The 16,481-nt window shown below is 56.5% G+C and overlaps 2 protein-coding genes across 2 annotated transcripts; both read right to left on the minus strand.

Annotated features, from left to right (window-relative positions):
- Positions 1-2,976: 2,976 nt before the first annotated feature.
- LOC142821371 (mast cell protease 1A-like) lies at positions 2,977-6,621 on the minus strand. The gene is made up of 5 exons (XM_075912275.2): positions 6,345-6,621; positions 5,542-5,689; positions 4,909-5,044; positions 3,488-3,748; positions 2,977-3,371 (listed from the first exon to the last, which is right to left on the minus strand). The coding sequence occupies exons 1-5, from the start codon at positions 6,406-6,408 to the stop codon at positions 3,222-3,224; spliced, it is 759 nt and encodes a 252-aa protein (XP_075768390.2). The 5' UTR covers positions 6,409-6,621; the 3' UTR covers positions 2,977-3,221.
- Positions 6,622-9,704: 3,083 nt separating this feature from the next.
- LOC102463197 (mast cell protease 1A-like) lies at positions 9,705-16,050 on the minus strand. The gene is made up of 5 exons (XM_089774451.1): positions 15,987-16,050; positions 14,636-14,783; positions 13,972-14,107; positions 12,275-12,535; positions 9,705-10,569 (listed from the first exon to the last, which is right to left on the minus strand). The coding sequence occupies exons 1-5, from the start codon at positions 16,048-16,050 to the stop codon at positions 10,420-10,422; spliced, it is 759 nt and encodes a 252-aa protein (XP_089630577.1). The 3' UTR covers positions 9,705-10,419.
- Between the last annotated feature and the right edge of the window lie 431 nt (positions 16,051-16,481).

Below are 16,481 nucleotides of genomic sequence, written 5' to 3' on the forward strand. Positions count from 1 at the left end.
GATGGAGAAGACCCCAGTGGGGCCATGTCAGCAGGGTCCAGGGCTGCTCCGGGTGCCAGCTCACAGCTGGGCACATCTGGGGCTCAGACTCACCTGGCCCTATCCCCGCTCAGCTCCCTGCCGGTGTCTGTGTGGTGGGGACTAAGGAGGCAGCGACTGATCTCGGCGGCGGGTGGGAACTGCGCCCTTTGATCTTTCTCAGGGCTGGGCCAGGCGTGAGCCGGCTGTGGCTGCCAGAGCAGGCATCAGGCCCGATCACAGAGACCGCAGGGGGGGGGCTTCAGAGAACCCCCCCATGACTCTGTGACCACATGCAGGGGATGTGGCTGTTTCTGTGACGTCCTCCACCTGGGGGCTGTGACTGTGCGGAGGGGAAATGACACAGCAGAGAGACGTAGCCCCTAAGAGACCGGGCTTGTAGCTCCCTTCAGTATCACCGTAGCCTTTCTCTAACCACTAGACCTCGCTCCCTTCCCAGAGCTGGGGAGAGAGCCCAGGAATTCTGGCTCCCAGCCGCCATCCTGCTTTAACCACTAGGAGCCGCTCAGCCCCGACAAACTCACTGCACCCAAGGCCCTGTTCCCTTGGGGTTCTGCCCTGCCGGGTGGGGCAGGAGGAGTCTATTCAAAGTTGGGATCTCCTCCAGCCGCGTGCTCCGTGTGAGACGTGAGTGCCGGTCCTGGTTCAGGGAGAACGTCTCTACCCTGATCTACAGCGTCTGTGCTTGGCGGGACCATCCAAGGAATCCCTCAGCCCAGGAATGGCCCGTTCACGGAGTGCTCCCTTCTAGCCAGGAATCATAGATCCAAAGAGCTGGAAGAGACCTCAGAAGGTCATCAAGTCCAGCCCCCTGCTCTAGGCAGGACCAATCCCAACTAGAAGAAGTATCCTGGGACAGATCCCCCCTTCCCGTGCTTTCTGAAATGGACGTCTGGACCCAAAAGTGCACAACTCAGAGATACTTGTGTTACTAGCAAAGGCGCACTAGTAAGCTAAATTTAGTAGGACCTGACCTGAGCTGATGTAAACTGCCTTTGTCCCAGGAGGTGGTCTGACCTGGAAGCCCCCGTATCTATCGCCGGCGGATTTCTCCAGTTCGAATAGACACAGACACGAATGTCAAATTGAAGGCTATCTTGTGAATACAACAGATAACCACACAAAACAATAACCCTAAGATACAACGGGGCCATGTAGATTTGTGTGTTCGGCAAAGGGAAATGAAGCCGTGATTTAAATAATCGCGGCTTCATTTAAATTTAAATGGCTGCCCCGCTCTGCCGATCAGCTGTTTGTCGGCAGATCGGGGCAGTCTGGACGCTCCTGTCAACATGAAAGCCCTTTATTGACCTCCCCGGTAAATTTAATCCTACGAGGCATAACGGGGAGGTCGATAAAGGGCTTTCAGGGCGGCGCGGGAGCATCCAGACTAGCGCGCTGAGCCGACAAACAGCTGATCAGCTGTTTGCCGGCTCAGCGCGGCAGCCATTTAAATTTAAAGGAAGCCGCGATTATTTAAATCGCGGCTTCATTTCCCTCTGCCGATCAGCAGACGGAGCCATGTAGTTTAGACACACCCATACTGTCGACAAAGCTTCTGTCGACAAAGAGCGTCTAGACTACAGCCAGTTCTGTCGACAAAGCAAGCCGCTTTGTCGATATGAGAGTGTAGATGCAAAGGACAGTGTAGATGCAATAACACCTTCTGTCGACAGACACTCGGACAGGTCTCCAGTTAGTAACGTAACACAGTTTGCTTAAGATACACAATGTGCAAACCACAATTTGCATGTGTTTTCCCGCTTTTCTTCTGAGAGAGGCTTTCCCGACACTTGGACCATCTACACGGGGCTGATAGTTGGGGAAAAGAAGCCTCTTTCGGAACATCCCTTCTGCCTCGTAAAACGAGGTTTACAGGGATGCTGAAAAAAACCCGTGTCTGTTTTCCCCACACGAAGTTGCATTTTTCTGGTTCCGTTCGGGATTCTGTGTGGTGCTTTTAAACACCCAGTTTCACAAAGCAGAAAATACTTGATATTCTCCAGGTTGGGCTCACAGTTATTTTCCAATTTTTTCCAGGCTCATCGCTTTTGTGCCAAACTCTTCTGAGTTGAGAGGCAGGAGGTGTAACTGGGAACAGGACAATTAGAGTGGCATTTGTTGTGTGGTTGCAGCCGGATCAGGATATGAACAGAGAAAAGGTGGGCAAGGGGAGAGCTTTGATTCACACCTGCTGATTGTAAAACTCAGCCCAATTCTCCCCTTCCAGCCAATGTGAGAGGCACCCACACATAGAAAAGTATTCTGAGTAATTTTTTCTGCAAAACATGCTACAAACTTTAGAAAAAGCTGGGGGCGGGAGGAGGAAGAAATTGAATATTCTTATTTTGACCACAAAAAACCAAGTTTGGATTGAATTTTCCAGAAAAATACCATAAATGTTGTGATCAATTCCAAAACTGGTTGATTTTTTTTTTAAATGTTGTGGTTCTGATGCAAATACTCAGACACATAGTGCTGTAAAAACACAAAGAGGTGGATTAGGATAAATACTTTGTGATCTTATCTCCCCATCTGTCAACCAGCTTGAAATTGGGACTTTCAGATCTGGAGGAAATGTTTTTGTTGGCATTTCAAAGGTTAACCCTCACCGTACCCCAAAAAGAGAGGGTGCAAAAAGTCCACGACATTTTTTCCCTTTGATTTTGGGTCAGGTGGAGCTGTGTGTAGAACAGATCAGATGTTTCCCATCCACTTTGTGAACCAAAGCAAACATTGCCAAGGAGGAAAAAACACTGATTTTTGAAAACGTTCGAGACAATACCAAAAAAATAGTCACATGAAACAAAAGAATTTTTAACCACTAGAACAAACACTGTTAAATTCACTCTGTCTGGCTGTCTAGCCAATGTGTCACAGAACTACAGTTAGACAAGGCGGGTGAGATGGTCTCTTTTATTGTACCAATCTATTTTATCCTGCTTGTCTCTCTAATATCTTGGCACCCGGCTGTTCATCTGTAAAGCTCAAACTTCCAACGCCGGTGATGGGGCTTTCTAAAATAATACACATTGGGTGGGACTGATAAGATGCTATTTATTGATTGGCTTTCCCACCAGCCCATCACCATCTCCTCTGGGCTGCAGGCTGGATTTATCCCCAGGGGAGTTCACTGAGGCATGCCGTGCCCATTTTACAGCCAGGAAACTGAGGCAACTGCTTCAATCCTGATGCTTTCTTATGTTTGCCTTGATCCAGGGGACGTATGCGGAGACGCTGGTGAACACCCTGGGTGGGGACCCGTCGTTTTTGCCATAGGAGACGATGCCCTGGGCCGTGCCGTCACACACCAGAGGGCCCCCGGAGTCGCCCTGTGGAACAAAGGCCAAGACTTACAGCTGGTGTCAGCCGTCCGTCCCGTGGGAGCGGGAACAAGGGTGGAGCTTGGGTCTCTGCGTTGTCCCCTGCTGGGGATGGGGAGACTTACCCGAAAGGTCGATTTCTTGACTTCGCGGGGGTCCCCGACGCAGAGCATGGTGGTGGGGACGAAATTGAGATAGCGCCAGCACCTCTCCGCCTCCACCACCTTCAGGTTCACCTCCTGCAGCTTGCTTGGCAGCTCAAAGCCCCGGGCGCGGGTATTCCCCCAGCCCGCCACATTGCAAACGTCTCCTGGCATCACCTCCTCATCTTCCTCGGGCAGGGGGACGAGCTGCACCGCCTTGGTCAGCCTGGCCTTCTTCTTCAGCTGTGAGGAAAGAGGGGTGGGGAACAGGGTGGCAGCAAGGCCTCGTGCAAGAGTGCACCAGATGTGCCCATGAGAGGACTCCGGCCCACCAAGCCGCTGGGTCCAGCCTCCCCGGGATCCTTGGTCAAAGAGCAGCAACCACCACTTTAAACACCTGGCTGATCTCTGCTCAGGAGGCCGGGAAGGGAGGGGGGAGGCATTGCCGGCTAGAAACCCCGCCCCTTAAGCAAAATCTCTCAGCGCCCATTGGCCAGTTTATGAGCGAAGGGATAAAGTGCCAACAGACAAGCCTCCGACTGCTGCAGACGGGCGATATTCCTCCCCCAGAATCCTCCCTTCTGCACACAGACACCATCCCAGACCCCAGGCCACCTCCATACCGCTCACTAGGGGCGGGGGATGGGATGGGGGCGGTACCTACAGCAGTGTGAGGTCACTGGGGTGGGGGATGGGATGGGGTGGTACCTGCAGCAGTGTGAGGTCACTGGGGTGGGGGATGGGATGGGGGTGGTACCTGCAGCAGTGTGAGGTCACTGGGGGTGGGGGATGGGATGGGGGTGGTACCTGCAGCAGTGTGAGGTCACTGGGGTGGGGGATGGGATGGGGGTGGTACCTGCAGCAGTGTGAGGTCACTGGGGGTGGGGGATGGGATGGGGTGGTACCTGCAACAGTGTGAGGTCACTGGGGTGGGGGATGGGATGGGGGTGGTACCTGCAGCAGTGTGAGGTCGCTGGAGGTGGGGGGATGGGATGGGGGCGGTACCTGCAGCAGTGTGAGGTCACTGGGGGTGGGGGATGGGATGGGGGTGGTACCTGCAGCAGTGTGAGGTCACTGGGGTGGGGGATGGGATGGGATGGGGTGGTACCTGCAGCAGTGTGAGGTCACTGGGGGTGGGGGATGGGATGGGGCAGTACCTGCAGCAGTGTGAGGTCACTGGGGGTGGGGGATGGGACGGGGGCGGTACCTGCAGCAGTGTGAGGTCACTGGGGGTGGGGGATGGGATGGGGCAGTACCTGCAGCAGTGTGAGGTCACTGGGGGTGGGAGATGGGATGGGGTGGTACCTGCAGCAGTGTGAGGTCACTGGGGGTGGGGGATGGGGTGGGGCGGTACCTGCAGCAGTGTGAGGTCGCTGGGGGTGGGGGATGGGATGGGGTGGTACCTGCAGCAGCATGATGTCATTGTTTATAGTTTCCCTGTTGTACCGCGGGTGGGGGATCTGCCATTCCACGGGGATCACTTGCTGGCTCGGTTCCCGTTGTCTGATGTTGTGGGCTCCCAGGACGACAGTGATGTTGCTGTAAAAGCCGAGAGCAGCGCGTGGGGAGTTAGGGGCAGGGGATGGACACGTGGTTTTCTGGCTCAGAATTCTGATTGTGGGGGGCAGGACGGCCTGGGGCTCAGATTCCCCTTGTTCCATCTTCCCACCTGTCCAGCCCTTCCAGCCCGATGCGGATCGGGGTGTGCACCGAGCTCCCCCAGCCCAGCACCATGCAGAGCTGGCCTGGGGCGGGGACACCTCCCTGCCCCACAGGGGCCATGGGCCAGACCAATCTGAGATCAGTGGCCACAGCCCCATTGATTTACCCAGAGTTAGGGTTGGTCCGTGTGTTGCATAGGCCCCTAGAGACTCACCAATGCCCCTTAAGCAGATCAGAGCTCTGGACTCTTCCTCCTCCCTCCCCACGTAGCCATCCTCTGCCCTTCCCTATCCCCACGCCAGCACCAGAGCTCCCGGTTCTCCCTCCCCCACTGACCCTGACCTGCCCCCACATCCCAGCCCAGAGGCACTGACCGTCCCTGGCAGTGAGCGGCCGTCAGCACAAAGTTCTCCGCCACCAGGAACCCGCCGCAGGAACAAATCTTGTCTCTAATTTGTTTTTTCAGACAGACCATGTAGGGTCTGGAGTGGGGCTCAGCTTCATGCCCCCCGATGATCTCACCTGGGGGGAGATTAGGTTCAAACAAAGAGCCCGCTCACCTCTCTGGGCTGGGAGCAAGGGGAACTCCCACAACCTCATCTGTGATGCTCGCCCTGTGAGGTCCCTTGAACAGGATCCCTGCCCCCTGCTCTGCCCCATACTTGGGCTGGAGTGTCGATCAAAAGGTCTGATCTCTCTGTGCCAAGTGCACTGGGAGGGTGTCAGTAACCGTATGGATTTATCATAATGGATTTGGTGGCCAAAGTGACCCCAGAGCAGACCAAGGGACAGGCTGGGTGTGGGGATGGGGAATGGGACCTACATCCTGACCCAGATTACACCTGGATGAGGCATCGGCTAGTCTTTTGTCCCTGGAGAACCACTTTATGGTGGTGCCACACACTTGGAACATCCCATAATAACACCACATAGTACCATTTCATCACTATACCTGCCACAGCTATTTTAGTGGGACACTAATGGTCAGCAAATTATGAGTTTTTGGGTGATCCTTCACAAGGCACACTTGGACTAAAATGTATCATAATCCTGCATAAGTGGGGGACAAAGGGGTCCATCCTGTCACAAGCCCTGAGTGAACATCCACTGAACCCAGTCCCTGAGAACCCCTATTCACCCCAAACTCCCAGGTCCCCCCAAACCCAGCTGTACTCACCAGCCTGAGTCCCAGGGAGCAGGAGAAAGGCCATGGGGAGCAGAAACATGATGTGGACCTGCATGTTTGCAGTCAGTGCAGGGACGGTGACTCTGCTGCAGGCCTAGGGGCTATATAGGCTCAGCTTGTGGAGAATTCAAGGGGGCAGGAAACCACTAAGTCACCCACACGTTCTAATTGCAGGGCTCAGGTGTTTGTTTCCAGCCACTGAAGGCCACACGGGCTGGGGGGAAGAACAGAACATGTCAGCCCAGTAGTTGGGTCCCTGCACAGCTGGCCGGATGATACCCCACGGGATGAAGAGGACCCCGGTGGGGACGTGTCAGCAGGGTCTCTGGGTGCCGGCTCACAGCTGGGCACATCTGGGGCTCAGACGCCAGGGGCCCTGTCCCCGCTCAGCTCCCTGCCGGTGTCACTGTGGTGGGGACTGATCTCGGCGGTGGGTGGGAACGGGGCCCTTTGATCTTTCTCAGGGTGGGGCCAGGCCTGAGCCGGCTGGGGTTGGACAGAGCCGGCACCAGCCCCCCTCCCAGCGACCGCAGGGGGAGAGTTTCTGTGACCACATGTGGGGGATGTGGCTGTTTCTGTGACAACCTGCCCCTGAGAGCTGGGACTGTGCAGAGGGGAAATGACACAGCAGAGACGCGTAGACCCGGCTTGTAGCTCCCTTCAGTATCACCGGACCCCCGCTCTAACCACTAGACCTCGCTCCCTTCCCAGAGCTGGGGATAGAACCCAGGGGTCCTTGCTCCCAGCCACCATCCTGCTTTAACCCTCCCGTAGAAACCCTCCCATCCCCACCACTCTCCCAGTGCCGGGGAACAGTTTGTGCCAACCGGTGAGATACTCCCTGTCCTTCCCGAACCCCGCCGGTCTGAGCCCCCACAAACTCCCCGCACCCAAGGCCCCGCAGCCCTGGGGTTCAGCCCTGCCCGGTCAAGTGAAAACTGTGATCTCCTCCAGCCACGTGCTCCGTGTGCGACGTGAGTGCGGGAGCCGGTTCCCAAGAAGGTCTCTAACCTGATCTACAGAGTCTGTACCTGGAATTACCTCCCAGGGAATCTCTCAGCTCGGGGCCGGCCCGTTCCCGGAGGGGCGATCTCTCCGTGCTCCCTGGCCAGCTGGGGATGGAAGAGGAGGTGGGTCCCTGGCAGGCCCCGGCCGCTGGCGCTGGCTAAGAACTGACAAACTCATCACTGGAGACCAGGCTGCTCAGCTGGGGGCGAGTTTCCCTCCAGCTAGGGCTGGACGCACCAACCCCATGTCCCAGACAGACCCTGAGGTGCCTGGAAGTCGCCCCCTGCACTCGCCTCCCACGCCGGGTCCCTGTGCTGGGTTGGGTGGGGACGGGGGTGTTTGGCTTTGTGCCCTGGGCCGGGTTGGCTTGGAACAGCCCCCCCCCCCCAAAATTTGCAGTGTGACTGTCAAACATCACGGGACGTGCTTTGTGTAGTTCTGCCTGGGCACAATCTGATTGCCACTGGGTGGGGGAGACCGTGACCGAGGCCAGGTCGGGGAACCACCGAGGCAGGTCGATGCCCACCTAGAAACACCCCCTGGGGGGTGGGGACCTTCCAGCCTCGCCCCCTGAGCCCCCCAAAGCCAGATCCCCCCCAGCCATTTCTGCCTCTGCTGCAGCGCTGAGTCAGATGTTCCCTACCCACATGGTCCCCATTCCACACTGCTCTCATTTACAATGGGGCAGCCCCATGGCCGAGATCCCCCCGTGGTGCCGGGCACTGCCCTGACCCACAAGGCGTCCAGTTCAAACAGACACGGGCAGGATCTTCCTTCTCATCGTGCAGGTGGGTAAACTGAGGCACAGGGTGATGGTTGCTAAACTTGCTTCAGGAGCTGGCCTGCTCAGGTCTCCTCGGGTCTCCATACAGCTCCCCAACCCAGGGACCCCCCCCCCCCGAGATCCAAAGGAAACCCGGGCTGAGCTGGGGAATGGTCCTATATTTCGTGGGTCCCGGCCCTGTGCCTTAGCCCCGTGGCCACTCTCATCATGTGGGGTCCCACACAAGCATGTGGGGGCTGGGTTACTGCCCCCCCCAGGCTGCCCTGAGATCGCCAGCCCTGCCCCCTCCCTGTCACTGGAGGTTTCTTGCCCCTGGAGGGATTCACATGGATTGAACAGGGAGTTTGAGGGGTCCATCCCTTCCTCCATCCCACCTCTGCCAGGGGCCAGTCCTGGATTTTCCCATCTATTCCCGGGATGGCCTTGGAGCCCACTGGGTGATCCCCTGCTGCAGCTACCTGCAGGGTACAAGTAGTGTGTGTGTGTGGGGGGGGGGGGGGGGGTGTTGCACTGGTAGAGTGGGGAGATGGGTCTAGAAATGAATGGTGCTATTGCAGAGGTATCTAGAACAGCTGGATATGGATGCACATCACTCTAGAACTGATCTACATCGCATCTGTAGCTCTCGATCGATCTAGAAGGCAATTGCTTGATCGACAGGAATCCTAATTGACCTACGTGGACCCAGCAATGTCTTTGTGCGCCTGCGCTGCTGAAGCGTGGGCCTCAAAGACTTCAGGAATGGTCCTGAATGGACAATTGTGGATCTACATGGGAATGGACGGATCCCGTCTGTCCTCAGGTCAGACCAGCCAATGGTCTGACAACATGACAAGGCTGGCTGAGAGCCCGTTAGGAGGGAAGAGATGGATGTGGATGGCTGGAAGGCATTTACCAAAGTGTGACGTGGCCTTCAGATTGATGACACATATTTTGCCAGGACAATGATGCTCAGCAAATTATGAGTTTTTAGATGCTCCTCCCCAAGGCATGTTTTTTGTATACAACATGTCATAGTCTTCTTGTTCAAGAGGTAGTACCTGCAGCAGTTTGAGGTCACCGGAGTGGGGTGATGGGATAGGGCAGTACATGCAGTGAGGTTAGTGGGGGTAGGGTGATGCATACCCCATTCTTTGCAATTGATGCATCTTTTCGTGTGATTTTGTGTCATAGGATCATTCTTTGGTCGCATACTTATGCCAAACATGTCTTAATCCTGTGACTTACTATAGCTTACGTAAAATCCTACAGCCTATAGATTTTACATCTGTGCCCTTCTTATATACCTCAAACCTAATTATCCCTTCTAATTACTGATCAGTCTTATGCATCTGTAACCCTACAATTTAAGTCTAATCAGCAAATATTATATCTAACAGCATTTCTTAGTTAACATAATAAATGAACCATAAATGATGCCACATTCATTCATCGACTCATCCATTCATCCATCCACCCAGCCATCTCTCTGCCCATCCATCCATCCATCCATCCATCCATCCCTCTGCAGGGTAAACTGAGGCAGTCCATGTTATTTCGCTAAGAACCCCTATTCAACCCTAAAATTTGAGACAGGCCTGTAAACTTAAACAGCACCGGCAGTTAGCATAAATTAGCATAACCCTGGGAAAGGCATAGTTGCCCTGGGAACCGCATTCCAAGGGGTCTCACCAGATAAGACACCGTCTGGTACCAAAACAACCCATGTTAATGTTAGTGAGTGTGATCTGTTCTTACTGTTTTCCTTTCATCCTAGATAATGGGCCCATGACCCGCGGTTCACGCCAGTGCGATGCGACACCACCCTTCTGTAGACACATCAGAATTCAAATAGACCAAAGTTGCCATTAAATTGTCTGTTTGGTCGATGTTGGCTTTTTTAGCGTGTTAGGAATTCGAGATAAGGTGTTGAATTGGCGACGGGCGGAGATGCTGTGTCATCTTTCTTAGCTTATTGGCTTATGTGCTCATTTCGTTTTGCTGCTAGAACCTCGCGAACGGCTTCTCCTCCGTCCATCCGCCGCCTCTATCATCTAGTGTAACTTTTTGCTTAAGAAGTGTGCTCCCGCTTAACCCCTGGTAGCACTCCAGCAGCGCTGTGCGTAATAAATCCTCTGTTTTCGCCGCATCGGGTGTTCAGACTTATGCCCAACACGTGCACCCATCCATCCGTCCGTCTGCCCGTCTGTCCATCGCCATGCCCATCCGTCCATCCGTCGCTCTTCCCCACTCTCCTCTCTCTCCTGCCATGCTAGAGGAGATGGACGCTACCCTTTAAGGCTTCAGCTTGCGCAGCATTTTCTTGATCCAGGGAACATATTTGGAGACTTTGGTGAACACCTGGGGGGCTGACCCATCTTTTCTGCCATAGGAGACGATGCCCTGGGGCTTCCCGTCACACACCAGGGGGCCCCCGGAGTCACCCTGAGAAGTAAACACCAGGCATGGGGTTAGTGGTGTCCCAGGAAAGGGCGGGCTGCTTTAGCTACGCACGGTCCTGAAATCCAGCTCGGTACCTCTCTTCCAGGGACTCATGCCCCAGTCTCTGCCACAGGGGCAGGTATTAACCAGCTTGCGGGCCGGGCGTGGTTTCCCAGGGTTATTCCCGGGCAGGCTGCTGTTGTATTTACCTGCACCTGCACGGGTATGACCGCTTGCAGCTCCCGTGCATCGCCGTTTTCAGCCAATGGGAGCTATGGGAAGTGGTGTTCCAGTCCACACCACTTCCTGCAGCTCCCATTGGCCACAAATCACCGTTTTTGGCCAATAGGAGCTATGGGAAGTGGTGTTCCAGTCCGCACCACTTCTTGCAGCTCCCATTGGCCATGAATCACTGTTTTTTGCCAATAGGAGCTATGGGAAGTGGTGTTCCAGTCCACGCCATTTCATGCAGCTTCCATTGGCCATGAATCACTGTTTTCAGCCAATGGGAGCTATGGGAAGTGGTGTTCCAGTCCATGCCACTTCCTGCAGCTCCCATTGGCCACGAATCACCGTTTTTGGCCAATAGGAGCTATGGGAAGTGGTGTTCCAGTCTGCGCCACTTTCTGCAGCTCCCATTGGCCGGGAATGGTGATTCCCAGCCAATGGGAGCTCTGATTGCCTGTACCTGCAGAGAGGCAAGTAAATAGTCCAGTAGTGGCCCGGCTTGGAGATAACCCCGGCAAACCACCATCTTTTTGCCCACCCTTTGCTCTACCAGGACCCATCTAGGCTTGTGCCCCATGATCCAGGGAACCAGCTGGCATCTATCCCTGGTTTCTAGGTTCTAGCCCAGCAGTGGGTAAGAAGGCTTCTGTGGGCCAAATCCAGCCTGCCATGTGAGTCGATCCAGCCCACAGACAGCCTGCTGCCCACCATCCCGCCCCCCAGGCCAATCAGGGGATGAGGGACGTGGGCAAGATCTCTTCCTGCCCTGCTCAGCTCACTGTTGGCTCTAGGCGGGGGGCTCCCTTGCAGGGCGGGGGCAGGGAGCGAGAGACGTCACCTGCTCCTCCTCCTCAGGATGATTTGACCTGGGGATGGAGTGGGGGGGAGCACGCAAAGTCTCCTCCCACTGCCAGGGGAACGGATATCTACAGGGAATCACCAGCTGTTCAGAACAGCTGGTGGTTCTCTCAGGGAGGGGTGAGGGGAAGACTTTGCATGCTCTCCCAACCCCAAGCCAATCAGGATCTGTGGGAGGGGAAGCAGGGCAGTGTCCTGGCCCCGCCCCTTCTGCCTGAGGCCCCGCCCCTTCTGGGGCAGCCCAGGGCCACTTCAAAACTTTCAGAAGTGGCCCCCAGTCAAAAATTCTTGCCCACCCCTGCTCTAGCCAGCTGTGGTGTATGAGTTCTGCCCTCCATCCCCCGTTTCTTTCCCTGGCTCTGTTCCCATCCCTGATGTCCAGAGTCTGACCGATGCAATGGCCTCGATTTCTAGGATCACAGATCTATCCCCGTGGTCTCAATGCAGCAATTCCACCCTGATTCAGGTGATGCAGTTGATTCCCGAACCTGATTTCTAAGATTTCTCCATCACCGCCAAGATCCATCCCTGATTTCCAATACACCGCTGGTTTTTGTCCCCACAAGTTGACAGTTCCCTGTTCTAGCAGCACCTGGCCCCAGGTGCCCTGTACCATGCTCACCTGGAAGGAGGCCTTCTCCTCCGTGGGGTCCCCCACGCACAGCATGCTGGATGGGTTGAAGTTCCGATAGCGGGACTGTTGACACGCACCGTTCTCCATGATCTTCAGCTCCACCTCCTGCAGGGTCGGCGAGCTCGTGGAGTTCTTCTCGTTACTGATCTTGCCCCAGCCAGCAACGCTACATTTAGCCGGTTTCCGTAACTTCCACTGGGGGAGGGGGATGACTTTCACAGCCGGAGTCAGCTCGGCCTTGTGACGCAGCTGTCATGGGCGGGAGAGAAAGAAGGGAAATCAGATGCCTCTTGGGGGACGGATCTTTCAGGACAGGGAGAGGACAGAAGCTGGAAGAGATGGGGTGGTACCTGCAGCAGTGTGAGGTCACTGGGGGTGGGGGATGGGAGGGGGCGGTACCTGCAGCAGTGTGAGGTCACTGGGGGTGGGAGATGAGATGGGGGTGGTACCTGCAGCAGTGTGAGGTCACTGGGGGTGGGGGATGGGATAGGGTGGTACCTGCAGCAGTGTGAGGTCACTGGGGGTGGGGGATGGGATGGGGGTGGTACCTGCAGCAGTGTGAGGTCACTGGGGGTGGGAGGATGAGATGGGGGCGGTACCTGAAGCAGTGTGAGGTCACTGGGGGTGGGGGATGGGATGGGGTGGTACCTGAAGCAGTGTGAGGTCACTGGGGGTGGGGGATGGGATGGGGTGGTACCTGCAGCAGTGTGAGGTCACTGGGGGTGGGGGATGGGATGGGGTGGTACCTGAAGCAGTGTGAGGTCACTGGGGGTGGGGGATGGGATGGGGTGGTACCTGCAGCAGTGTGAGGTCACTGGGGGTGGGGGATGGGATGGGGGTGGTACCTGCAGCAGTGTGAGGTCACTGGGGGTGGGGGATGGGATGGGGGCAGTACCTGCAGCAGTGTGAGGTCACTGGGGACAGGGGATGGGATGGAGGCGGTACCTGCAGCAGTGTGAGGTCACTGGGGGTGGGGGATGGGATGGGGTGGTACCTGCAGCAGTGTGAGGTCACTGGGGGCGGGGGATGGGATGCGGTGGTACCTGCAGCAGTGTGAGGTCACTGGCGGTGGGGGATGGGATGCGGTGGTACCTGCAGCAGTGTGAGGTCACTGGGGGTGGGGGATGGGATGGGGGCGGTACCTGCAGCAGTGTGAGGTCACTGGGGACGGGGGATGGGATGGAGGCGGTACCTGCAGCAGTGTGAGGTCACTGGGGGTGGGGGATGGGATGGGGTGGTACCTGCAGCAGTGTGAGGTCACTGGGGGTGGGGGATGGGATGGGGCGGTACGTGCAGCAGTGTGAGGTCACTGGGGGTGGGGGATGGGACGGGGCGGTACCTGCAGCAGTGTGAGGTCACTGGGGGCGGGGGATGGGATGCGGTGGTACCTGCAGCAGTGTGAGGTCACTGGGGGTGGGGGATGGGATGGGGCGGTACCTGCAGCAGTGTGAGGTCACTGGGGTGGGGGATGGGATGGGGGCGGTACCTGCAGCAGTGTGAGGTCACTGGGGGTGGGGGATGGGATGGGGGCGGTACCTGCAGCAGTGTGAGGTCACTGGGGGTGGGGGATGGGATGGGGTGGTACCTGCAGCAGTGTGAGGTCACTGGGGGTGGGGGATGGGATGGGGGCGGTACCTGCAGCAGTGTGAGGTCACTGGGGGCGGGGGATGGGATGGGGGCGGTACCTTTAGCAGCATGATGTCATTACTGCGAGTTTGATTGTAGTACTGCGGGTGGGGGATCTGGCATTGCACGGGGATCACTTGCTGGCTCGGTTCCTGTTGGCTGATGTCATGGGCTCCCAGGGTGACAGTGATGCTGCTGTACAAGCCGAGAGCAGCCCGTGGGCATTAGGGGAGGGGTCGGACACGTGTGTTTCTGGAACATACATTCTGATCTTAGGCGACGGGGCAGCCCGGGGCTCTCTGGCCAGATCTCAGATTCGTCTCCAACCCACGGAGCAGCTCCCCTCCCCGCATTTGATCCCTGCTGGAGAGGGGCTGGCTGTCCCAGGTGGGGTGTGGCATGGCGTGAGTGGCCTTTCCTTCTGGCAGGCCCTGGTCCCAGCACAAAGCCCTAAGAGTCCCAGCCAGTGACTTCACCCCACTATCATCCCAGTGCCTGGGTCTCAGTGCCCCAGTACCCCTACTCTCCCCTCCTTGCCCCGTGCTGGGCCAGGTGCCACAACCAGCTGGGCTCGCTTTCTGCAGCCCCATTGATTTACCAGACTCACCGATGCCCCCTGAGCAGGCCAGAACCCTGGGCTCTTCTCCCCCAGCCCCCCACACCGGCACCAGAGCTCCCGGATCCCCCGCAGACCCAACTTGCTCCCAGCCCAGAGGCACTTACTCTCCCTGGCAGTGAGCGGCCGTCAGCACAAAGTTCTTCGCCGCCAGGAACCCGCCGCAGCCAAAAGTCTCCTCTCCATCTTGTATTTCCAGAAAGGCCATGTAGGGCCTGGAGTGGGGCCGGGCCTCCTTTCCCCCGATGATCTCACCTGGGGGGAGACCAGATCCAATGAAAGAGCCCCCTCACCTCCCTGGGCTGGGTGGGGCCCGACTTTCTCATTGCAAAGTGAAGCTTCCGCAGCCCCAACCTACCCCTGCGATGCTCTCCCTGAGGGATCCCTGTGCCTGGATGCCAGCCCCCTGCTCAGCTCTGCCCCACACCGGGCCCCCCATGGGGCTGGAGGGGAAAATCAAAAGCTCTGATCTCTCTGTGGCAGGAAGTGGTGCCAGATGCACCGGCAGTGGGTGAGTCACCGCCCGGACTTGCCACAACGGCGTTGGTGGCCAAGGTCGAACCCGAGCAGGCCTGTGAACCCCCAGACAGGGACGGGCTGGCTGCGGGGTGGGGAATGGGACCTTTCCCTTTGGGTGCAGCTCGGAGCTGGTGTCACGGATCCAGGGGATCTTTTTCTTTTTTTCTCCAACTTTTCCTTCCCTGCGCAGCGGCTGACACCGAGGTTATCGGCGCTTGGTAAGACAAACCCCCCACATCTTCTCTCACAGACATCACCACTGAACAGGACAGTGACACGTTTTCATCTCTGCCTGGGGAGATCTTTCCCACCACAAACTTTGGGGCTGAATTTCCTTCTCTCAGGATCCTTCCCTAAATTCCCTGTTGCTGCCTCTGTAAGTCCAGGGTTCTGAATGCGGGAGGAAGAGACAGAGGGACATCATTTGGGGGGTCTGCTCCCCCTTTTTCTCTTCTTTGAGAATCCCTCCACTGCAGGTTAGAAGACAGAAGTTCTCTGCAAATCAGTATCCCCAACAATTTGTTCATCGCGATGCACATTTTTTCACCCAGGTCCTACTTACTGCCTCAGAATGGCAATTTAACTGGATGAAGGGCCCTTTTATTTCATTGACACCTGGCTGAGGCATCGGCTGGTCTTTTGTCTCTGGGGAACTGGTTGGTGTCTGCTCCACCCACTTGAAACATGTCTGAGTAACACCCAGCAGGATAATCTTATCACTTTACCTGCCATATCTATTTTATCGGGACAATAATGGTCAGGAAATTATGAGGTTTTGGGTGATACGTCACAAGACACACTTGGAATAAAATTTATCATAATCCTGTATCAGTGGGATCCAAACTTTCATGGGCTCTGATGTAACACCAATAAAACCCAGTCCCTGAAAACCTCCATTCACTCCAAATTCCCAGGGTCCCCAAGCACAGCTGTACTCACCAGCCCAAGTCCCAGGGGGCAGGAGAAGGACCATGGGGAGCAGAAATAAAAAGTGAACCTGCATGTTTGCAGTCAGAGCAGGGACGGTGCCTGTGCTGGAGGCTGCAGGGTTTATAGACTCAGCTTGGGGAGGATTCAAGAGCGCAGGAAACCTCAAAGTCACCCACACGCTTATTTAAAAACAGAGTTCAGGTGGATCTGTTTCTAGCCACAGCCGACCACACGGGCTGGGGGGAAGAATAGAACATGAGTCAGCCCTGTAGCTGGGTCTCTGCACAGCTGGTTGGATGAAGCACAGCTGGACAGAGAAGACCCCGGTGGGGATGTGTCCAGCAGGGTCCAGGGCTGCTCTGGGTTCAGCTCACAGCTGGGCACATCTGGATCTCGGACTCCCCTGGCTTTGTCCCCATTCAGCTCCCTGCTGGTGTCTCTGCGGTGGGGGTTGTGGGTGACAGCGACTGATCTCGGCGGCGGGTGGGAACGGGGCCCTTTGAT

Source organism: Pelodiscus sinensis, chromosome 30 (assembly GCF_052426305.1).
Source record: "Pelodiscus sinensis isolate ZL-2025 chromosome 30, ASM5242630v1, whole genome shotgun sequence".
Classification (NCBI taxonomy): domain Eukaryota; kingdom Metazoa; phylum Chordata; order Testudines; family Trionychidae; genus Pelodiscus; species Pelodiscus sinensis.